This window comes from Oncorhynchus tshawytscha, linkage group LG08 (assembly GCF_018296145.1).
Source record: "Oncorhynchus tshawytscha isolate Ot180627B linkage group LG08, Otsh_v2.0, whole genome shotgun sequence".
NCBI classification, from domain to species: Eukaryota; Metazoa; Chordata; class Actinopteri; order Salmoniformes; family Salmonidae; genus Oncorhynchus; species Oncorhynchus tshawytscha.
In genome coordinates, this window is record NC_056436.1 from 31499871 (window position 1) to 31525259 (window position 25389).

General features: G+C 43.9%; 1 protein-coding gene across 4 annotated transcripts in view; it reads left to right on the forward strand.

Annotated features, from left to right (window-relative positions):
- The window catches only part of LOC112256639 (centrosomal protein of 170 kDa protein B), a 43559-nt gene that overhangs the window by 11871 nt on the left and 6299 nt on the right, over positions 1–25389 (forward strand). For 3 of the 4 annotated variants that reach the window (XM_042325410.1, XM_024430025.2, XM_042325411.1), the window contains 9 exons: positions 3706–3795; positions 4706–4784; positions 5363–5421; positions 6897–7047; positions 21576–21689; positions 22788–23273; positions 23359–24281; positions 24510–24659; positions 25193–25307. In XM_042325410.1, coding sequence (XP_042181344.1) covers positions 3706–3795; positions 4706–4784; positions 5363–5421; positions 6897–7047; positions 21576–21689; positions 22788–23273; positions 23359–24281; positions 24510–24659; positions 25193–25307 — 2167 coding nt within the window. The remainder of the gene's footprint in view (positions 1–3705; positions 3796–4705; positions 4785–5362; positions 5422–6896; positions 7048–21575; positions 21690–22787; positions 23274–23358; positions 24282–24509; positions 24660–25192; positions 25308–25389) is intronic. The other variant, XM_024430027.2, reaches the window with a different exon arrangement.

Below are 25389 nucleotides of genomic sequence, written 5' to 3' on the forward strand. Positions count from 1 at the left end.
ATGGGACCACGGAGCCGTCATACTGCTCAGGAAGGAGACGCGTTCTGTCTCCTAGAGATGAACGTACTTTGGTGCGAAAAGTGCAAATCAATCCAAGAACAACAGCAAAAGACCTTGTGAAGATGCTGGAGGAACCAGGTACAAATGTATCTATATCCACAGTAAAATGAGTCCTATATCGACAACCTGAAAGACCGCTCAGCAAGGAAGAAGCCACTGCTCCAAAACCGGCATAAATGGCTTAAGGACAAAGTCAAGGTATTGGAGTGGCCATCACAAAGCCCTGACCTCAATCCTATAGAACATTTGTGGGAAGAACTGAAAAAGTGTGTGTAAGTAAGAAGGCCTACCTGACTCAGTTACACCAGCTCTGTCAGGAGGAATGGGCCAAAATGTACCCAACTTATTGTGAGAAGCTTGTGGAAGGCTACCCCAAACCGTTTGACCCAAGTTAAACAATTTATAGGCAATGCTCCCAGATACTAATTGTGTGTAAACTTCTGACACACTGGGAATGTGATGAAAGAAAAAAAAGCTGAAATAAATCATTCTCTCTACTATTATTCTGACATTTCACATGGTGATCCTAACTGACGTAAAACAGGGCATTTTTTACTAGGATTAAATGTCTGGAATTGTGAAAAACGGAGTTTAAATGTATTTGGCTAAGGTGTATGTAAACTTTCGACTTCAACTGTGTGTGTGTATGTACAGTGGGGCAAAAAAGTATTTAGTCAGCCACCAATTGTGCAAGTTCTCCCACTTAAAAAGATGAGAGGCCTGTAATTTTCATCATAGGTACACTTCAACTATGACAGACAAAATGAGAAAATAAATCCTACAATGTGATTTTCTGGACTTTTTTAATGAATTTATTTGCAAATTATGGTGGAAAATAAGTATTTGGTCACCTACAAACAAGCAAGATTTCTGGCTCTCACAGACCTGTAACTTCTTCTTTAAGAGGCTCCTCTGTCCTCCACTCGTTACCTGTATTAATGGCACCTGTTTGAACTTGTTATCAGTATGAAAGACACCTGTCCACAACCTCAAACAGTCACACTCCAAACTCCACTATGGCCAAGACCAAAGAGCTGTCAAAGGACACCAGAAACAAAATTGTAGACCTGCACCAGGCTGGGAAGACTGAATCTGCAATAGGTAAGCAGCTTAGTTTGAAGAAATCAACTGTGGGAGCAATTATTAGGAAATGGAAGACATACAAGACCACTGATAATCTCCCTAGATCTGGGGCTCCACGCAAGATCTCACCCTGTGGGGTCAAAATGATCACAAGAACGGTGAGCAAAAATCCCAGAACCACACGGGGGGACCTAGTGAATGACCTGCAGAGAGCTGGGACCAAAGTAACAAAGCCTACCATCAGTAACACACTACGCCACCAGGGACTCAAATCCTGCAGTGCCAGACGTGTCCCCCTGCTTAAGCCAGTACATGTCCAGGCCCGCCTGAAGTTTGCTAGAGAGCATTTGGATGATCCAGAAGAGGATTGGGAGAATGTCATATGGTCAGATGAAACCAAAATAGAACTTTTTGGTGAACTCAACTCGTCGTGTTTGGAGGACAAAGAATGCTGAGTTGCATCCAAAGAACACCATACCTACTGTGAAGCATGGGGGTGGAAACATCATGCTTTGGGGCTGTTTTTCTGCAAAGGGACCAGGACGACTGATCCGTGCAAAGGAAAGAATGAATGGGGCCATGTATCGTGAGATTTTGAGTGAAAACCTCCTTCCATCAGCAAGGGCATTGAAGATGAAACGTGGCTGGGTCTTTCAGCATGACAATGATCCCAAACACACTGCCTGGGCAACGAAGGAGTGGCTTCGTAAGAAGCATTTCAAGGTCCTGGAGTGGCCTAGCCAGTCTCCAGATCTCAACCCCATAGAAAATCTTTGGAGGGAGTTAAGTCTGTGTTGCCCAGCAACAGCCCCAAAACATCACTGTTCTAGAGGAGATCTGCATGGAGGAATGGGCCAAAATACCAGCAACAGTGTGTGAAAATCTTGTGAAGACTTACAGAAAACGTTTGACCTCTGTCATTGCCAACAAAGGTTATATAACAAAGTATTGAGATAAACGTTTTATTGACCAAATACTTATTTTCCACCATAATTTGCAAATAAATAAATTAAAAATCCTACAATGTGATATTCTGGATTTTTTTTTCTCATTTTGTCTGTCATAGTTGAAGTGTACCTATGATAAATTGCAGGCCTCATCTTTTTAAGTGGGAGAACTTGCACAATTAGTGTAGTGTGTGTGTGTGTGTGTGTGTGTGTGTGTGTGTGTTTGTGTAGATAGATATATTTATATCTTTGCTTTCATTTAACACCCAATTTTGATATGCTACAATTAACTTCACATTGATGCTCATGGATCCTTTTACATGGAAATTACTCAATACTGTAGAGCTTTCAAAGTGTTGATGATAATACCAAACAAAGCAGGATAATCATACTAGCCATTGCCTTGCCCAGTGCTAATTGAGACAGGAAAATAGCTACTCCATAAAGGAGAGAGCCTCTCAAATCTCCAAATTAGTGATAAACCAGTGGATGCTCCTCGGAGGAGGAAGGGGAGGACCATCCAACTCTGAACTTCAGAAAAATAGTGAAACATTAAGTTATCATTTTTAGATAAAACTATACTAAATATATTAACGTCACCAAATAACTGTTTTAAAATACACTGTTTTGCAATGGTCTGTCTCCCTGAAGGACATCTACCTGAATTTGTCTAATAGAAACACTCGTTTTGGTTACTAAACACAAAGTTTTGCAACTGTTTTGGATTAATGATTACTCCCTAGAGGAGCTAGATGCAGGCAAGAGTGTGCAAATTGAATGCGTTACTGTCTGTCACCTTGATGACTCCAATTTTTCTCTCAAGTGTGCACCAATGTTAAACTTTAATTTGTAGGCTAGGTTGTAACAACCTGATGATTGGTATCGGGAAAATTGTATTATCATGTATTAGCCTTAACCTATCTGTTACATTGAGCTGGGTGAATGGAAAATGAATGACCGTCATCCAATATCCTGTAATAGAAATAAGGCCATGCTCATAAAAAAAGTGTCCTCCCTAATATTAAATAGCACCAACTGCCACTGGTTAACATGCAGCATGTGACAACAATAAGAAGGAACGATAGTAACAGTAATAACTCTGCAAATGAGTTAGGTAGGTGAATGGTCTGTCTTTGTGGTGAAGAGGAGGCCTGGAGTGAATAATGAGTGGAAGAGAGAGCGAGTGGCTCAGCCTGCCTTAATTACTGCTTTTGTTCTGCCCATTAATTAATGAGCAGAACTACAGTAGAGCTGTCTTTCTTGTCCTCCTGCCCTGCTGGCTGGTGGCTTGTTGAGGACCGGGATGATTGGTTGAGTTGTGTAAAGTGCTCTTTCTGCCTGTTCAGTGTCAGACTGGGGTTGTCTTCAACCAGCGGGTACCATAATGACCCAGCTTGTATTGGTTAGGAGTAATAGGGATCATTTGCAAGAATGTAAGCAAACTCAAAGGCCCATCTGTTTGTCTATGAGCACGGTGATCTACTGTACATGCATGTTGCCTTCATTGTGGATATTTTGTTTTACTGCTTATACTCATGACAGTATCCAGTCTGAAGTTTCTTAGCCATTGCCCATCAGTATGAGATGCTCAGGTATGTTCTCTGTTGCTTTACAGTCGCGCAGTGTGGACAAGCAGCATGCTGTCCTCAACTACGACCCAGCCACAGACGAGCACATGGTGAAGGACCTGGGCAGCCTGAACGGGGTGAGTCTCATCATGTCCCCTGCATACAGGTTGAATAAAGGATCCAGCCAGCCACAGCCCTCTCTGGAGGGTCCAGAGCACCACTACCAGTCCCTCAGGCCTTAGCACAAAAGAGCCCTCTCTCAGTGCCAGAGACAGTTGCTAGAGCAGTAATGAGTACTGTGTTTTCTGCTGGCCTGGGCCTTTTCTCTGGTGTTCCTTTCTCCCTCCTTCCCCCTGTCACCTTCCCCTGTACTATTGCCACTTCATTGCACTGTTCCAGCCAAGCACAGGACTGAGGAGAGGGAAAGACTGTCCTTTGTTTCGCTGTAGTGTTTCTCTTGGCACCAGCAGTTGTAGCAGCCCTCTCTAAACAGAGCAGAACTTAACATCAGAGGCTTGTTACTGAAATGTACCATGGCTGTTTCCTTTTACGTTGACAATTCTCTTTATTTAGTCTACTTATAGTGGTGAGCCCTCTTACTTACAGTACATTGTTTTAAGCACGGTTAGGCTTTAACCTTCCACTAAGCGATATTGTATCTATACCTCTGGATTGTGTGTAACTTAGATTGTGTAATGTAATTAAGTCGTGTAGCTTTTGCTGGTGTGTGAGTGCTTTGTGTCAGCCTGCTCTCGACCCACTTGTCCCCTGACTGCCTTTCTCAGCCTACTCAGGGCAGATGGCCATTACAGAACTGCATAATCTCGTTAATGCCTTAATTTACAGGTAGGATAGCTTCAATTTCACTCACAGGCAACTGCTAAGCAGCACCTAGCAATTTAATGATCTGTTGCCAGTGTCTGTTTTTATTCCAATGGTATTGAACTAATCATGATTGTTGTGAAAACAAATAATTACCCTCTAGATTTTTCTGAAGCTTTTAATGTAAACACACCAAAACAAACTTTTATCTCTTTTTCTCCCCAGACTTTTGTGAATGATCTGAGAATCCCAGACCAGACTTACATCACCCTGAAGCTCGCTGATGTCATCCGCTTTGGATATGATATCCTTTTGATTTTCTGATAATGATTGTAATTCTTTTATTGTTATTGATTCTTCATTGTTTGGGGATTTTCTTAATTGGATCAGAAGGATGTGTTCTTTTCAACCTCTAAGTGCTCTCTTGTGCTAGTTTCTTACAAACAATTGAATTCCATAAGGCTTTGGTCTATACTTGCTGGTTGAAAGGAATTTAAAACATTCATTTTCTTTTCCCCTCTCTGGTTTGTGCACCAAACTCTCCCAATATGTTAATTCCCTGTGGTTTGAGTCAGGGGATTTGGATTATGTCCAACTCTGGACTGAAAATCTTTTGGACCCTTGAACCTCTGAGCTGAAAAACATGAATAGTGAAAATGAGTTTCGATAACTGGGACAAAAGCTGCTTAAAGGTAGACGTTTAGTATGCTTTACCAGAACTTACCATGCATGCTACATGTCACATGTCTTGAGTTCTCAGAAAGTTAGAGCTTCAAGAACTGCACAGACTAATAATTACACAAAATGGCAAGTGTCAGTGACATGTATTATTCTAACCCAATGGCTCCAGTTTGAATATGCTTTCCTTAACTCTGCTTTCACATTCTCATGTGTACATCCTGGAGAGGAGTCAACACAAGGTGCCAGAGGAGGCTCTCAAAGTAAGTGAGAACTTCCAAATGTACAGTGCATCCGGAAAGTATTCAGACCCATTGACTTTTCCCACATTTTGTTACGTTACAGCCTTATTCTGAAATGGATACAATATTTTTTCCCCTCATGAATCTACACACACTACCCCATAATGACAAAGAGAAAACCCTCACACCCTTTGCTATAAAACTCAAAATTGAGCTCAAGTGCATCCTGTTTCCATTGATCATCCTTGATGTTTCTACAACTTGATTGGAGTCCGCTTGTGGTAAATTCAATTGATTGGACATGATTTGGAAAGGCACACACCTGTCTATATAAAGGTCCCATAGTTGACAGTGCATGTTAGAGCAAAAACAAAGCCATGAGGTTGAAGGAATTGTCCGTAGAGCTCCGAGACAGGATTTTGTCAAGGCACAGATCTCGTGAAGAGTAGCAAAACATGTCTGCAGCGTTGAAGATCCCCAAGAACACAGTGGCCTTCTCCCCCATTATTAAATGGAAGAAGTTTGGAACCATTTCTGCAGCACTCAGGCCGCAGAGATGGTTCAGGCCATTATGGTAGAGTGGCCAGGCGGAAGCCACATCTCAGTAAAAGGCACATGACAGTCCACTTGGAGTTTGCCAAAAGGCTCCTAAAAGACTCTCAGACCATGAGAAACAAGATTCTCTGGTCTGATGAAACCAAGATTGAACTCTTTGGCCTGAGTGCCAAGCGTCACGTCTGGAGGAAACCCGGCGCCATCCCTACAGTGAAGGACAGTGGTGGCAGCATCATGTTGTGGTGATGTTTTTCAGCGGCAGGGACTGGGAGAATATTCAGGTTTGAGGGGAAGATGAACGGCGCAAAGTACAGAAAGAGATCTATGATGATAACCTGCTCCAGACCCCTCAGGATCTTAGACTGGGATGAAGGTTCACCTTCCAACAGGACAACGACCCTAAGAACACAGCCAAGACAAAGCAAGAATGGCTTCGGGACAAGTCTCTGAATGTCCTTGAGTGGCCCAGCCAGAGCCCGGACTTGAACCCGATCTCTGGCGAGACCTGAAAATAAAATGTGCAGTGATTCTCCCCATCCAACCTGACAGCACTTGAGAGGATCTGCAGAGAAGAATGGGAGAAACTCCCCAAATACAGGTGTGCCAAGCTTGTAGCTCCATACCAAAGAAGACTTGAGGCTGTAATCGCTACCAAAGGTGCTTCAACAAAGTGAAGGGTGAAGTGAAGGGTGAAGGGTCTGAATACTTATGTAAATGTGATATTTAAAAAAAGGTTAAAATGTCTAAAATCCTGTTTTTGCTTTGTCGTTATGGGGTATTGTGTGTAGAAAGCTAATCCATTTTAGAATAGTGTAACAAAATATGGAAAAAGTCAAGGGGTCTGAATACTTTCCGAATGCACTGTACATGTCATCAATGAATGTGAGTGATAGTCCGGTAGGGGCTTTTTAATTTCCTGTTTTCCCTTTTGTGTTTATTAGCATGAGAAGTACACCAGCCAGCTGCAGATGAGTATGAAGGCCCTGGAAGCCAGGAAGAGGGAGAAAGAGAGGCAGCATGCTGAGGAGAGAACCAGAGACTCATTTCGCTCCAAACAGGAGAAAGCCGAGGGTAAAGCTGCCCTCGCAGCAGGTAACCTTGCCCAGTCCTGTTGTCCTTTACTTCTAGAGACCACAGTATAGGTGCTGTCCTACATTATAGACCAGGCCTATGAATTTTCTCTGCAAATGTAGAAGAATGGCGCCGGAGGAGATGGCCGACATTTTACGGGCTCCTCACCAATTGTGGGTTTTTTTGCCGTTGTTTGTAACTTATTTTGTACATTATGTTTCTGCCATTATGACTGAAAATAGCTTCTGAATGTCAGAACAGCGATTACTCTCCTCGAACTGGACAAAGACTTTTTTCTTTAATAACCTGTTGTGACTAGGGGGCAGTATTTTCATTTTTGGGAGAAAAAAAACGTTCCCATAGTAAACGGGATATTTTGTCAGGACAAGATGCTGGAATATGCATATAATTGACAGCTTAGGATAGAAACCACTCAAAAGTTTCCAAAACTGTAAAAAATTGTCTGTGAGTATAACAGAACTGATGTTGCAGGCGAAAGCCTGAGAAAAATCCAATCTGGAAGTACCTCATGTTTTGAAAGCGCTGCGTTCCAATGCGTCCCTATTGAGCAGTGAATGGGCGATCAACCAGATTACTCTTTCTCCGTATTCCCGAATGTGTCTACAGCATTGTGACATAGTTTTACGCATTTATGTTGAAGAATACCTGTAAGCGGCTACATTGTGCAAGTGGTCACCTGATGCTCCCAGAGAGATTCTCGCGTAAAATACAGGAGGTAGCCATTACTCCAATCGGTCCTACTGAAAAACTAAATTGTCCCGATGGATATATTATCGAATAGATATTTGAAAAACACCTTGAGGATTGATTATAAACAACGTTTGCCATGTTTCTGTCGATATTATGGAGCTAATTTGGAATATTTTTCGCTGTTTTCGTGACTGCAATTTCCGGGCGATTTCTCAGCCAAACATGAAGAACAAACGGAGCTATTTCGCCTACAAAAATAATATTTTGGGGAAAAAGGAACATTTGCTATCTAACTGGGAGTCTCGTGAGTGAAAACATCCGAAGCTCATCAAAGGTAAACAATTTAATTTGATTGCTTTTCTGATTTCCGTGACCAAGTTACCTGCTGCTAGCTGGACAAAATGCTATGCTAGGCTATCGATAAACTTACACAAATGCTTGGCTGTTTTGCATATTTTGAAAATCTGAGATGACAGGGTGATTAACAAAAGGCTAAGCTGTGTCTCAATATATTTCATTTGTGATTTTCATGAACAGGAATATTTTCTAGGAAAATTTATGTCTGTTGCGTTATGCTAATTAGTGTCAGGCAATGATTACGCTCCCTCATGCGGGATGGGGAGTCATTAGAGGTTTAACAAGTCGGACGTGAAGAATTTACTCCAGTTACCTGACCAGGCCCAAATCCCCATAATTTGAATGAAAGAAGGGGCCGATGCAGGGGACGCAGGTCTGGGGGCCTTGTGAGAATTTGTCGGCGAGTGGGTAACCCGCCTCTACCATCCATTCTATTGGCCAACGTGCAATCATTGGAGAATAAATTGAATGTGCTCGGGTTCAAGACTTTCCTACCAACGGGACATTAAAAACTTGAATATCTTATGTTTCACTGAGTCGTGGCTGAACGGCGACATGGATAATACCCCAAGCAGAAGCCATGGATTTCTGGCAACATCCTCACTGAGCTAAAGGGTGGAGCTGCCGCTTTCAAGGAGCGGGACTCTAACCCAGATGCATATAAGAAATCCTGCTATGCTCTCAGATGAACCATCAAACAGGCAAAGCGTAAATACAGGACTAAGATTGAATCCTACTACACCGGCTCCAACGCTCGTTGGATCTGGCAGGACTTACAAACTATTGCGGACTAAAAAGGGAAGCCCAGCCGTGAAATGCCCAGTAACACAAGCCTATTAGATGTGCTAAATGACCTCTATGCGTGCTTCGAGGCAAGCAACACTGAAGCTCTATACCAGCTGTGTGATTACCCTTGCCGTAGCCGGCGTGAGTAAGACCTTTGCACAGGTTAACATTCACAAGGCCGAAGGGCCAGTGGTTTACCAGGACATGTACTCGGAGCATGCGCTGCTGTACTCCCTGTTCACCCATGACTGCACGACTCCAACACCATCATTAGGTTTACCGACGATATAGCAGTGGTAGGCCTGTTCACTGACAACGATGAGACAGCCTTTAGGGAGGAGGTCCAAGACCTGGAGGTGTGGTGCCAGGACAACAACCTCTCCCTCAACATGATCAAGACAAAGGAGATGATTGTGGACTACAGGAAAAGGAGGACCGAGCACGCACCCATTCTCATCGACGGTGCTGTAGTGGAGCAGGTTGAGAGCTTCAAGTTCCTTGGTGTCCACATCACCAACAAACTATCATGGTCCAAACACACCAAGAAGGTTGTGACGAGGGCATGACAACGCCTATTCCACCTCAGGAGACTGAAAATATTTGCCATGGGTCCTCAAACTCAGTTCTACAGCTGTACCATCGAGAGCATCCTAACTGGTTGCATCACCGCCTGGTATGGCAACTGCTCGGCCTCCGACCGCAAGGCACTACAGAGGGTAGGGCGTACGGCCCAGTATATCACCGGGGCCAAGCTTCCTGCAATCCAGGACCTCTATACCAGGCAGTGTCAAAGACTCTTAAAACTGCATTGTTGGTTAAGGGCGTGTAAGTAAAAAGTTCTACACCTGTTGTATTAAGCGCATGTGACAAATAAAATTTGATTTGAAAATTGTCTTTGTCAAATACAGTACCAGCATATCAGTCTGTTATGCCTCAGGTGAAATATAGCTGCTGACGTCTATTCTAATATCTTATTCAAGTGAGGAAGATTGTCTCCTCATAAGCATTTTATACCACAAAGTGTTAGATGATCTGTTAAGATCCACACAGCTCTCCTTGTTAAGTCTACCCTTAGTGTGCGATCAAGCAATATTATGAGATGTCACGGTCAAAGGTTCAATCCAGTAGGGTCAGACGAGCAGCATTACTAATATGGAACACCAGTTGGCAGGATGAGTGATGTGACATTGGGCTTGCCTGCTGAGAGCATGTTGAGCTGGGACAGTTACAGCCTTATCTCTGTCTGCCATGCCTCTGGACTGGGGAGGAGTGCTGAACCTACTCCTGGTGCCGCTAGTTCAAGGTGTGTGTGAGGCTGTGTTTTCCATGCCACGCGAGCGTCGGTCGGTCGGTCGGATTGTAGTTTTGCTGTCTCACTCACCTTCCAGTACATACAATTGTCCTTCTGTCCTTGTCTCCACTTTTTGGCTGCATCTTTTTGGCTTTTATGTATAGCCCGACCGATATATCGGTTCACCAATATTTTTGCCGTTATTGACCTTTTACCTTTATATTGGTATCGGATAGGGCTGTGGCGGTCATGGAATTTTAGCAAACTGTCATTGTCACGCAAATAACTGCCGGTCTCATAGTAATTAACCGTGAATTAACATAAACACATTTATCTCCTGGCTCATGGACACGCATAGCCTACAAGCCACCAAAGCATCCCTTTGGAACATCTACATTTTAAAAAGTCTAACTTGTAATATAGCCTACACCATCACAATAAATCCATTTTATTTCAGACAGGTCTAAAGAAACGTATGAAGAAAATATAGTCATATTTTTGAAGAACATAATATCATAGTCTGAGTTTTCTTTGTTAGGAACTAATATGACTGCCATATTGCTGTGGGCTACACTAGTTCATTTAGCAGACAAGATTTGCTCAGAATTCCGTGGCATAATTTTTTCTTGTTTTATAGTATGAATAATATAATTGAACATAGCTGAATAAAATAAAATAATATTTTAAAATAATTTCCAAGGAAGTCTGCACTTCCTTGCTGAGCAGTTAATAACAGGACCTTCTACAGTGAATTCAGACCCCTAGACTTTTCCCATTTTTTTGTTACATTACAGCCTTATTCTAAAATTGATAAGGATTCTTTTTATCCACCTACACACAATACCCCATAATGACAAAGCAAAAACAGGTTTTTAATAATGTTTGCAAATGTATAAAAAATGAATAAAATGATACCACATTTACGTAAGTATTCAGACCCTTTACTCAGTACTTGGTTGAAGCACCTTTGTCAGCATTTACAGTCTCGAGTCTTACTGGGTGTGACACTACAAGCTTGGCACCTGTATTTGGGGAGTTTCTCCCATTCTTCACTTCAGATCGTCTCATGCTCTGTCAGGTTGGATGGGGAGCGTCGCTGAACAGCTATTTTCAGGTCTCTCCAGAGATGTTTGATCGGGTTCAAGTCCAGGTTCTGGCTGGGCCACTCAAGGAAATTCAGAGACTTGTCCCAAAGCCACTCCTGCGTTGTCTTGGTTGTGTGCTTAGGGTCGTTGTCCTGTTGGAAGGTGAACCTTTGCCCAAGTCTGAGGTCCTGAGTGTTCTGGAGCAGGTTTTCATCAAGGATCTCTCTGTACTTTGCTCCGTTCATCTTTCCCCTCGATCCTGTGTAGTCTCCCAGTCCCTGCCACTGAAAAACATCCCCACAACATGATGCTGCCACCACTGTCCTTCACTGTAGGGATGGTGCCGGGTTACCTCCAGACGTGACGCTTGCCATTGGGGCCAAAGAGTTCAATCTTGGTTTCATCAGACCAAATAATCTTGTTTCTCATGAGAGTCTGAGAGTCTTTTAGGTGCCTTTTGGCAAACTCCAAGCAGGCTGTCATGTTCCTTTTACTGAGCAGTGGCTTCCATCTGGCCACTCGACCATAAAAGCCTGATTGGTGGTGCTGCAGAGATGGTTGTCCTTCTGGAAGGTTCTCCCATCTCCACAGAGGAACTCTGGGGCTCTGTCAGAGTGACCATTGGGTTCTTGATCACCTCCCTGACCAAGGCCCTTCTTCCCCGATTGCTCAGTATGGCCGGGCAGCCAGCTCTAGGAAGAGCCTTGTTGGTTCTAAACTTCTTCAATTTAAGTATGATGGAGCCCACTGGTGTTCTTATGGACCTTCATTACTGCAGATATGTTACTGCAGACATTTTTCCCCCACCTTTTATTTAACCAGGTAGGCCAGTTGAGAACAAGTTCTCATTTACAACTGCGACCTGGCCAAGATAAAGCAAAACAGTGCGACACAAACAACACCGAATTTACACATGGAATAAACAAACGTACAGTCAATAACACAATAGAAAAGTCTATATACAGTGTGCAAATGAAGTAAGATTATGGAGGTAAGGTAATGAATAGGCCATAGTGGCAAAATAATTACAATTTAGCAATTAAACACGGGAGTGATAGATGACCAGAAGATGAATGTGCAAGTAGAGATACTGGGGTGCAAACGATCAAAAAATAAATAGCAATATGGGGACGAGGTAGTTGGGTGGGCTATTTACAGATGGGCTATGTACAGGTGCAATGATCTATAAGCTGCTCTGACAGCTGATGCTTAACGTTGGTGAGGCAGATACAGTGGGGAGAACAAGTATTTGATACACTGCCCGATTTTGCAGCTTTTCCTACTTACAAAGCGAGATGATGTGTGTTTCGGATCATTGTCATGCTGGAAGACCCAGCCACGATCCATCTTCAATGCCCTTACTGAGGGAAGGAGGTTGTTGGTCAAGATCTCACGATACATGGCCCCATCCATCCTCCCCTCAATACGGTGCAGTCGTCCTGTCCCCTTTGCAGAAAAGCATCCCCAAAGAATGATGTTTCCACCTCCATGCTTCACAGTTGGTATGGTGTTCTTGGGGTTGTACTCATCCTTCTTCTTCCTCTAAACACAACGAGTGGAGTTTTAAACCAAAAGGCTCTATTTTTGTCTCATCAGACCACATGACCTTCTCCCATTCCTCCTCTGGATCATCCAGATGGTCATTGGCAAACTTCAGGCGGGCCTGGACATGCGCTGGCTTGAGCAGGGGGACCTTGCGTGTGCTGCAAGATTTTAATCCATGACAGCGTAGTGTGTTACTAATGGTTTTCTTTGAGACTGTGGTCCCAGCTCTCTTCAGGTCATTGACCAGGTCCTGCCGTATGGTTCTGGGCTGATCCCTCACCTTCCTCATGATCCCACGAGGCGAGATCTTGCATGGAGCCCCAGACTGAGGGTGATTGACCATCATCTTGAACTTCTTCCTTTTTCTAATAATTGCGCCAACAGTTGTTGCCTTCTCACCAAGCTGCTTGCCTATTGTCCTGTAGCCCATCCCAGCCTTGTGCAGGTCTACAATTTAGCCCTGATGTCCTTACACAGCTCTCTGGTCTTGGCCATTGTGGAGAGGTTGGAGTCTGTTTGATTGAGTGTGTGGACAGGTGTCTTTTATACAGGTAACGAGTTCAAACAGGTGCAGTTAATACAGGTAATGAGTGGAGAACAGGAGGGCTTCTTAAAGAAAAACTAACAGATCTGTGAGAGCCGGAATTCTTACTGGTTGGTAGGTGATCAAATACTTATGTCATGCAATAAAATGCAAATTAATTATTTAAAAATCAAACAATGTGATTTTCTGGGTTTTTGTTTTAGATTCCGTCTCTCACAGTTGAAATGTACCTATGATAAAAATAACAGACCTCTCCATGCTTTGTAAGTAGGATACACTGCCGATTTGCAAGTTATCAAATACTTGTTCTCCCCACTGTATGTCTCCAGCCTCAGTGATTTTTGCAATTAGTTCCAGTCATTGGCAGCAGAGAACTGTAAGGAAAGGCGGCCAAAGGAGGAGTTGGCTTTGGGGGTGACCAGTGAACTATACCTGCTGCAGTGCGTGCTGCTATGGTGACCAGTGCCAGTGGGTTTGGCGATGAATATGAAGCGAGAGCCAGCATACAGGTCGTAGTGGTGGGTAGTATATGGGGCTTTGGTGACAAAATGGATGGCACTGTGATAGACTGCATCCAATTTGCTGAGTAGAGTGTTGGAGGCTATTTTGTAAATGACATCGCCGAAGTCGAGGATCGGTAGGATAGTCAGTTTTACGAGGGTATGTTTGGCAGCATGAGTGAAGGATGCTTTGTTGCGAAATAGGAAGCTGATTCTAGATTTCATTTTTGATTGGAGATGCTTAATGTGAGTCTGGAAGGAGAGTTTACAGTCTAACCAGACACCTAGGTATTTGTAGTTGTCCACATATTCTAAGTCAGAACCGTGCAGAGTAGTGGTGCGTGCAGAGATCCGTTGATGAGCATGCATTTAGTTTTACTTGCATTTAAGAGCATTTGGAGGCCACGGAAGGAGGGTTGTATGGCATTGAAGCTCGTCTGGAGGTTAGTTAACAGTTTCCAAAGAAGGGCCAGAAGTATACAGAATGGTGTCGTCTGCGTAGAGGTGGATGAGGGAATCACCAGCAGCAGGAGCGACATCATTGATGTATACAGAGAAAAGAGTCGGCCCGAGAATTGAACCCTGTGGCACCCCCATAGAGACTGCCAGAGGTCCGGACAACAGGCCCTCCGATTTGACACACTGAACTCTGTCTGAGAAGTAGTTGGTGAACCAGGCGAGGCAGTCATTTGAGAAACCAAGGCTGATGAGTCGAACGATAAGAATGTGGTGATTGACAGAGTCGAAAGCTTTGGCCGGGTCAACGAATATGGCTGCACAATATTGATGGCGGTTATGATATCGTTTAGGACCTTGAGCGTGGCTGAGGTGCACCCATGACCAGCTCGGAAACCAGATTGCATAGCGGAGAAGGTACGGTGGGATTTGAAATAGTCTGTGATCTGTTTGTTGACTTGCCTTTCGAAGACGTTAGAAAGGCAGGGTAGGATAGATATAGGTCTGTAACAGTTTGGTTCATCCCCCTTTTGAAGAGGGGGATGACCGCGGCAGCTTTCCAATCTTTAGGGATCTCAGACGATACGAAAGAGGTTGAACAGGCTAGCAAAAGGGGTTGCAACAATTGAGGCGGAAAATTTTTGAAAGAGAGGGTCCATTTTGTCTAGCCCAGCTGATTTGTTTAGGTCCAGATTTTGCAGCTCTTTCAGAACATCAGCTATCTGGATTTGGGTGAAGGAGAAATGGGGGAGGCTTGGACAAGTTGCTGTTGGGGGTGTAGAGCTGTTGGGGTAGCCAGGTGGAAAGCATGGCTAGCCGTAGAGAAAAGCTTATTGAAATTCACTGCCTCAGTGCAGTGGGCAGCTGGGAGGAGGTGCTCTTATTCTCCATGGACTTCAAATCAAATTTTATTTGTCACATACACATGGTTAGCAGATGTTAATGCGGGTGTAGTGAAATGCTTGTCCTTCTAGTTCCGACCATGCAGTAATATCTAACAAGTAATCTAACCTAACAATTTCACAACAATTACCTTATACACACAAGTGTAAAGGAATGAATAAGAATATGTACATAAAAATATATGAATGAGCGATGGCTGAAAAGCATAGGCAAGATGCAGTAGATGGTATAGAGGACAGTATATACATATGAGATGAGTCATGTAGGGTATGTAAACATTATAAAGTGGCATTGTTTAAAGTGGCTAGTGATACATTTATTACATACATTTTTCATTATTATAGTGGCTAGAGATGAGTCAGTATGTTGGCAGCAGCCACTCAATGTTAGTGATGGTTGTTTCACAAACAGTCTGATGGCCTTGAGATCGAGAGACTGAAAAACAGCTTCTGTCCCAGCTTTGATGCACCTCTATTGACCTCGCCTTCTTGATGATAGCGGGGTGAACAGGTGTTGGATCAGGTGGTTGATATCCTTGATGCGCTTTTTAGCCTTCCTGTGACATCGGGTGCTGTTGGTGTTCTGGAGGACAGGCAGTGTGCCCTGGGTGAAGCGTTGGGCAGACCGCATAACTCTAATGGGCCCTGCGGTTGCGGACGGTGCAGTTACCGTACCAGTCGGTGATACATGATGCTCTCTATTGTGCATTTGTAAAAGTGTTTGTGTAGATTTCTGTGGAACATTTGTTATTTTACCTATTTTAGAATAGGTAAAGACTACATTAAATGAAGAATAGTCTGATGGGTGATAATAGCCTATCACTTGTGAATGATGTATTATCACTTGTGAATGATGCTCAATTACGTGCAGCAAGGCAAGAAAAAGCGCATGCCTTTTTTTTGTGCGCAACTTTTCATAGTCGCACACCTCATGTAGCCTAGCCCATAGGCCTATATGTTTAGACTAAAGTGGCCAAATAACTCAAAATTAAGCATATTAATCCGCTTTACAACCGGTGAAGAGCCTTATTGGCAAACATAGGCGGTGCATGGGTTTCACGTTTGGGGAAGATCATTTTCACCATAAAAATGCACCTTTTTATAATAAAGCATTACATGCATAATCACATTTTGCAGTTACTTATGAGAAGTGTTTTCCCGCTAATTGACTGCATTTTGGAACATTCATGCCTATAGCCTACTGCCTTAAGTGCATTGCTGCGCTTATAATGCAAATAAATAGCTTAAAATGTTGATAAACTATTAGGCTAACGTTCTGATCTGTTGCATCAGCCTCATTGCTTTTAAACGTTTTTTTGATGCGAGTGGTTGTATAATTTGGGGTCTATTGCATCCCACAACTGTCCCAGAGTATGTTTGGAATATGTATTTCTTCTTCCAATAGAATAGGTCAACTTTTGTACTATGGGCGATAGCATATTGACATAGGCCAGTGCTTTTGCTGTTTGTTAGGCCTACTCATCTTGTTGGCTGACGACAAGTAGACTAAACGTGGACAGTTCTAGCATCTTCAATATGCACCTCGAAATTCGATAAGAAGGACGTGCGCAGTTGCATCCCCGATGTGTGCGTCTTCACTTGTAGCCTACTTCTTAGCCGAGATGCTTTGAGAAGGACCCGATCACGTGACGGGCATTGGCTAATAAGAATTGAGATATCTGAGAGAGCCATGTGAGTGAGAGGTTCTTCGGAGCATGGCAGCCGGGAGAAGGGTATTATAATTATTTTATTAAGCCCACAACGGCCACTTTGGTCACTAAAGGTATTTTTTTTAAGGTCATTATGGATACATAAGGGGGATGCTGCCAGGAAATTCAAGGCCTGGTGGGAATATTATCAAGGGCTTGCTAAATAGGGAATGAGAGACTGATGAATTGTGTGCAGCCTGCACAAGAAACAAAGCAGAACTCGTGCCTTTCATGAAAGTTTTTTCAAATCATCATCATTAGTCGCATCATGCAGCCTTAGAATGTATTAAAAATCAAAACATATAGCCCAAGGTATGTCTCATCTAAAGTTTCATAAATAACTTTAAGCATATACAGTGCATTTGGAAAGTTTTCAGATCCCTTTCCCTTTTCCACATTTTATTACGTTACAACCTTATTCTAAATAATGTGTGAATTAAGTTTTGATTTAGAATGGACCATTATCATGCACTCAGGGGAATGGGGAAAATAAATATATGTCATCTATGCACTTAAATAGCAAATGGAGAGCACTTTTCCCGTGGTTAATTTTCATGCCAGCCAGGTAGGCTATACTCCTGTTGCAAAGCAATGTGCTTAATATTAAGAAATTGAGAAATAAATAGTAGGCCAAGCCTATAGAAAGATGATAGGTCCTCCACTTCTTTAAAAGATGCTATCAAAACTCTGTTTTCTCTCGCAATTGCAGAGTCTATAGAAATGTTGCGCACTGTGCTCATTGGCTCTCATGAAGTGTTTTGATTTGAATTTTGGGGGAAAATATGCATTGATGTCACAGTGATTAGTACCAGGCAGTTAGCACGTTTGGTAGGCTACGAATGACCATCGGCAGCATCAGAGCTTGAAGAAGCCTAGTTACCTTGACTAAACGGTCACGTGTAATTTGACTGTGGTCATGACTCCTGACCGCCGATGTGGTGGTAATGCGTTCACCGTAATAGCCCTAGTATCGGACGATAATTCGACCAATATTCAATAAATAGGATGATAAAATGGTATTTCATGCTTATTTGAACACTTGCTTATCTGAACACTTGTGACCATTCTCATGATGTCATTATTGCCACAATGTATGAAATCAGCATTTGAAGCATAGTTATAGGACAATTGCTCTTCTGGATGACAAATCATGAGAATTCAATGTGGGAAAATTATCCCCCGCCCGCTGTCATAGTCAGCTATGTCGGTATCAGTCATTTTTGTCTCCCAAGAATCGGACCCGATAAAACACATTGGTCGGGCTCTACTTTAATATGATTTTCAGGGCAGTTATGTTCCTAAATCGCTGACGGATATACTGTCTGATTCCAATGAGTGATATCTTGTTTTTTATCTTCATTTTCAAATATTGTAGAGATGTTCATTGTTCACACACACAGTCAGTACCTCTGGCAAATTGCTAAACATCTAAATAGCACAGGGGAATCGAAGGTTCAAGCAGTGCATGAGTTTCATTCACAGGGTCAAAACACACAAGATCGCTCCACAATCTTTAAAACTGGATGTCATAGCTACCATGACTGTAAGTTGATCAACCATGTTGTATGACAGTAGAGTAAACCCTTTAACCCAGCTGATCCCACTCTGTAATCCAGTTCATCCAGACCTAGGATGGACCATCACTAGTGCAAGGATGGACCATCACTAGTGGCTTTAACTACTGACAGTCAGAAGGTTATGACATGCCAGACCTCCAGCCATTTACACTTAGTTTAAATGTTTACATTCAGCCTTCATCCCACTCTGCCTGTATGTGATGGGTTAATGTAGCTGCTGACTGACTCTTTTTATTTCATCATGAAGCAGCTGGACTGGTGAGGTGACCAGTGTCCCGTTCCCTACAGGCCACACCCTGTTGACAGTCCAGGGACTCAACACTGTGAGGCTCAGAAATGTCTGTTTTTTCTGAAGTCTTACAGGGTGTGGACTGTGGAGTCTGTCTTCTCCTCCTGCTGTCTGTAAAGCAGCCTGCTGCTCTCTGAGGTGACCTTGTCTGGCCTACTGTAGTCTACCCTGACAGGCCATGTACTTTTTAATATATACTGAACAAAAATATAAACACAACATGTCCAAGTGTTGGTCCAGTGTTTCATGAGCTGAAATAAAACATCCCAGAAATGTTCCATACATACAAAAAGCATATTTCTCTCACATTTTGTGCACAGTTTTGTTTACATCCCTGTTAGTGAGAATTTCTCCTTCGCTAAAATAATCCAAGAAGCTGATTTTAAACAGCATGATCATTACACAGGTACACCTTGTGCAGGGGACAGTAAAAGGCAGCTGTAAAATGTGCAGTTTTGAAATACAACACAATGCCACAGAGGTCTCAAGTTTTGAGGGAGTGTGCAATTGGCATGCTGACTGCAGGAATATCCACCAGAGCAGTTGCCATAGAATTGAATGGTCATTATCTACCTTAAGCTGCCTTCAATGTTGTTTTCAAGAATTTGGCAGTACGTCCAACCAGCCTCAACCGCAGACCATGTGTAATCACACCAGCCCAGGACCTCCACATCTGACTTTTTCACCTTTGGGCTCATCTGAGACCAGCCACCCGGACAACTGATGAAACTGTGGGTTTGCACAACTAAAGAATTTCTGAACAAAGTCTCAGAAACCGTCTCAGGGAAGCTCATCTGCGTGCCCGTCATCCTCACAAGGGTCTTAACTCCAGATCGGTGTTGTAATTTACTTCAGTGTGCAAATGCTCACCTTCAATGGCCACTGGCAGGCTGGAGAAGTGTGCTCTTCACAGATTAATCCCTGTTTCAACTTTATCGGGCAGATGGCAGACAGCGTATGGCGTTGTGTGAGGTCAAGCGGTTTGCTGATGTCAATGTTGTGAACAGAGTTCCCCATGGGGTTATGGTATAGGCAAGCATAAGCTATGGACAACAAACAACGACCAATGCCGTGCCATTTATCCACCGCCATCACCTAATGTTTCAGCATGGTAATGCACAGCCCCATGTCACAAGGATCTGTACACAATTCTTGGAAGCTAAAAATGTCCCAGTTTTACATGGCCTGCATACTGACCAGACATGTCACCCATTGAGCATGTTTGCAAAGATGTTGCACTGCATGAGGCAAATGGTGGTAACACCAGATACTGACTGGTTTTCTGATCCACACCCTACTTTTTTTTAAAGGTTTCTGTGACCAACCAATGGAAGTCTGTATTCCCAGTCATGTGAAATCTATAGATTAGGGCCTAACTTATTTATTTCATTTGACTGATTTCCTGTTTATGAACTGTAACTCAGTAAAATCTTTGAAATTGTTGGATGTTGCATTTTATTTTTGTTCAGTGTAGAACGTAATGTGGAAATGTATCCTTATGGTTTCCACTGCCTGAGAAGAGCTCTGGATTTAAAGTTTATTTTCATGTCTTTCATTAGCGGCTTCATCATTCCTGATACACACCAACATAGAAAAGCTTAAAATGACTCAGTGCAGCACTAGAGAAAGTCCACAAACCATTTTAGGCTGTGTCATCCACCCTGTGTAGCTAGAAATGAGGCATTGGGTAAGCCAAATGGAATTAGTGACATGCCCTTCTGTTTCCCTCCCTCTCTCTGTTGATGTCTTATTGTGTGTCCTGGGCAACAGCACTTTGGCCTAAATTAACCAAAGCACTACAACTCCAGTGTGAGAGCCCTAATGTGTCTGTTTAGTTCACAGACACCAGGCATGTGGATAATCTGATTTATGCCATATAGGCTAGTGTCCTGGGCTTGCCAGCCAGCTGTTGGATGTCATCACATTATTGAGGGTGACAGGAAATCTGCCCTAGTGCCCTTATTGGTCAGATGTAGGGGATGGATAAAAACAGATTCATATGGTTTGTTAGTGCAATTTTATATAAAAGAAAGAAAATGTAAAGAATATATTTTCGTTTATTTGTTATTGAATTGTAAACCTCTTACCAACCTAGAATCTGTGTGACAATCAATTAACAATAATTATAATTTGACTGTGTCAGCAACCTCTCATCTCATATATGGAAACGCGTGTGGAACCAACCTGTATTTTGTCGTCTATAGAAGTGACCTTTTAGAATCTAGGGACCACCACTACATGGCTCAACTGTGATAATGCATTCAAGCAGGACAGCAGCAAGTACTGTATGACCATATACTGTACATGGAAGGTTATCAGTTCGTCAATGTTCTGCTCTGGAGAGATGAGTCATCGTAAACCAGTGTTGTTTGAAAAGCTTCTCATTTGTTATATTTCTGCATCTCCTCCCTTTAGTGAAGATTAGGATTACCATGTCCAGTCTCATTCTCCTCCTCCGAGGATTGTGTATCACGTGACCTCATAACTCCAGGCCCCTCTACCTGCTTTGCCAATGGCTGATTTCTTATCAAAGTTATTAAATTGATGAAACATTTTAGTAGGACAAAATGCAGAATATTATCCACTGCGACTGTTTGTGCTACGCTTATTTGTAATGTTTCAATGTACAGCTTCACTTAAAACCCAGACATTGTAGGGTTTGCAATCATTCTGCTATGTGACTATTACATCACTCAGTTTTTGTATTTATTATAGTCCAGCAAAATTAAGGCAGTTGCTGCAGTACTCACTCTGTTCTCTCTCTGTCCATGTATCTTATCATGTGTGTGTCTGTTAGTGGCCAGCGAGGCTCCAGTGTCCAGACCCACTCCTCTGTATGGGCAGCCGTCGTGGTGGGGGGAGGATGATGCTGAACACTGTGAAGGACAGCAGCCAGACGAGGACCCTGCAGGTCTTGAACAAACACTTCTCTACTATTAGTATACTATCAGTTCATTTGTTTCTCCGGATATGTGAGAGTGAGCATGTCACTCTGAAAGAGGCCTGGCACTTCAATATTGTTATTAGCTGTGCTAACTCATAAAGGTTACAGCCAAATGTATTTGATTAGAGTGGCAAGCATAATACTTTGTTATGCATCACACCAAAAGTTTTCAATACATCCATTGAGAGATGGATGGTGTTTAGCTCTGTAGTGCCGACTAGTGACCAGGAGCTGCCAGTGTCACACTGAGCCAGGTTGGTCCAGGGCCGTCCCAGGCCAGCGGGCAGTGCCTCGTGATGGATTACCCCTGTAAGACCAGGGGACAGGGTGGAGGAGAGAGGAGGGAGGGTGACTGTTAGCCTCATGCTGCCCAGCCTGGCTGGAACAGATTACCACTCTCCTTTGGACTCCAAGCTCCCACAGTGACATTTCTTCACAGCCAGCTGGCCTGGCACCCATTGATTGGCTGATGTTTTTGTTTGTTTACTTAGTCAAGCCACCTTATTATTTGTGGCTGCAGATTTATAGGGAATACTTGGCAGAGTTTTTCTGTGATTTGTTTTCCTTTGCATATTTAATATTTCATTCGAGTAGTGTCTGTGATTCCTTCCCTTACCCAACTCATACTGCATATTCTTTGTGCCTGCAGTTTACAGTAGGGCTGGGAATTGCCAGGGACCTCACAATACGTTATTATCATGATAATTAGGTGCCGTTATGATATGTTCTGCGTTTCTCATGATTCTCACAATTCTGTGCATTGTGATTCGATATTACGATTTGATGTTCCAAAAATATTGCTCACTATATGTCTGCTGCAGAGAGATGAGAGAGAATGATAAAACTAGTTTTGATCAGTCAGGGAAATGAAAGTGTGAGTTTAGGCGCCCACGAGCGCTAGCTAATGCTAATGATATCAAATATATCAAATATCGATATAATATCGTCCAAAATAATATTGCGATATTCAACTTTATTGATTTCCCCGCCCTCCCAAAATCACTAGTTTACAGTATTGGTCTGTATAGTATTTATCTATATTGTCCCCTGTGTCTGCCCCTACAGAGAATACTAACGAGAGCTACAGACAGGAGGTCAACGGCTCCCTGTCAGACAGCCAGGCCAGGCCCATCTACTCGCACCACAGGGAGCCCAGCTACTTTGAGATCCCCACCAAGGAGTTCCAGCAGCGGGAGCTCCAGGAGGTTCCCACTAAGGACACTGACCCCCCTGCTGTCCCTGTTCTCCCCCCAGCCCCCACCCCCACACCCCCTGTGGTGCAGAGCCACGCCTCCTTCACCATCGAGTTTGATGAATGCATGCCGGGTAAAATCAAGATCAAAGACCATGTGACCAAGTTCTCTTTCCGCCAGCAACGCAAGCTCCTGAATAAGGAGGCGGTCACCGCACCCACGGAGGTGATGTCAGCAGAGAGCAAGGTGGCTGATTGGCTGGACCAAAGCGATGTGCGCTTGGTGCAGAGGTGGTCTCGGACAGAGGACATTTTCAGCACCAACAGTGACCTGCCCATCTACAACAAGGCTTCCACAGGTGAGTGACACAATGATATATATACACTGAATCCACTGTTACTGTCAGAGCTTTCAAGCTAACATGTTTCTGTATTTATCATCAGGCCATCACCATGAGGATGGGACTCGGGGCAACTCTGAGGATTCTGTTGTGAACGGGAAGCAGGTTATCCAGTCAAAGCCCCCTAGACCCTTCACACCCCCTGACTCAGAGGACCTTCTGTCCAGCTCCCCTCCAGAGACTCACTCCCCTCCTCAGAGCCAGGGCAAAGAAGACCCCCAGCAGGCCTTCGTCATCGAGTTCTTTGATGACAATCCACGCAAGAAGCGTTCACAGACCTTCACCAACAACACAGTCCAGCCCGACAGCCCGGCCCTTAGGAACAAGCTGGAAAAGAAGTTGAGCCCCAGCTCCCCCACCCAGCAGTATACCATACCCCTGAAGGGCCCGGGCTCTGGAGGCCCCCAGAGGGCCGGCTCCCTGAGGCGGGAGAAGACAGAGGATCGGATCAATACTAGCTTCTCTTCCCAATCCTCCTCCATACAGCCCAGGCCCTTTAGAAGTGTGGGCCGGAGGTCTAAACTGGCCCAGGACTTCACTGCTGAGTTCCTGAGGGAGTCCAGACAGGAGACTAGACCGAGCATGAACACAACCTGGGAGAGGAAGACTTCACCTGTGTCTCCTACCATCAGCCCACCACCAACAGAAATGGCAGCAGTGCCCAACTCCCACCATACCCCACCAAGCCCCCCTCAGCCCCCTGTCCCATATCTGACTCAGACCTCCACCGTCAACCAGCCTGTGTCCCTGAAAGCCCCTCTAATATCCCTGGTCAACCACACCCTGGAGGCCGCACGGAGCCTGGAGGCCGCACAGAGCCTGGAGGCCGCACGGATCCTGGAGGTTAGAAGCCCCAGAAGCTTGGGGAATGAGGAGGACGATGCCTTGAGTGAAGCAGGCACCTACACCATCGAGACAGAGGTCCAGGATGAAGAGGTGGTGGAGGCACGCAGCAAGATAGACCAGGCAAGTCTTTTTGCCTTACTCTCTGTAATAGTCTTATCTCTCCAAGTTTGTTTTAATATCACACCTTGTCATGCCATGAGCTTCAGCCTGAGAACCTGCCTTGTTAAGTATCCGACAGCCATGCTATCTAACAAAAGCTATCATGGGTGTCACACAGGAGCGTAGAGGACTTGGCAGCCGACAACCCTGGAGCGACAGCATTCACACATCATGCTTTGTTTCTGACAGGTGTTTGGGGTTGTTGAGGGGCCAGAGCAGCCCAGCCACGCTACAGCAGCAGCATATAAGCCTGTTAAGGCTCAGGACAGGGAGGAGCGTAGGGAGAGTAGCTCTGTGGATCTAAGGCCAGCTCCAGGGCAGGGACAGAATCAGCTGCAGGTAAACCCCCAGCCGGCCTCCGTGTGGTGACAGATTCCCAGAGCTAACGCAATCAAACAAACAATCAATCAATCAATCAATCAGTCATTTAATTCATCTACTGGGTCAATAAACTGGGAAGCACAAATCTGCATGTTTTGGTCTCTTGATTCTCCATGGTTTCTCCTTATCTCCCTCACAGATTTTGTGTAGTGTCTTTTGGTTTATGGGGGTGTTGGTGTTGTAGTTCTTTACTTCCTGCTGGGTTTGGATGTGACCAACTGGTTTTCTCTTGTGGTGTCCTTGGTTTCTATCTGAGGAATAGGAATGGCTTTGTGGCGGTTGGCATGTTTTTGCTGTCATAGGATATTTTTTTATATCTGAAAATGACACTAACATCCCTAGCTGTATATGTGTCTATTCCCTAATAGATTTTTAAAGCGTAAATTATAATTTCTTGAACGGGATTGTGTTATTTTTCCTTGTATTGTAAGCGTTATTGTGTTTACTGACTGCTGTTGTGACATGAATAACTAGAGTGATCCTTCATGCAGGTGTCTGGTGGTTCTAAGTGGGTGTCTCGCTGGGCCAGCCTGGCAGACAGCTACACAGACTCTGGCCCCTCAGGCCTCTTCGACATCCCCTCACAGATTGAGCTGTCAGGAGGAGGTAAGACACCTGATGGGAATTTGCACAGAATTTGAAATGATAATGAGATATAGTCCTGATTATCAACTTCATAAAAAATGCA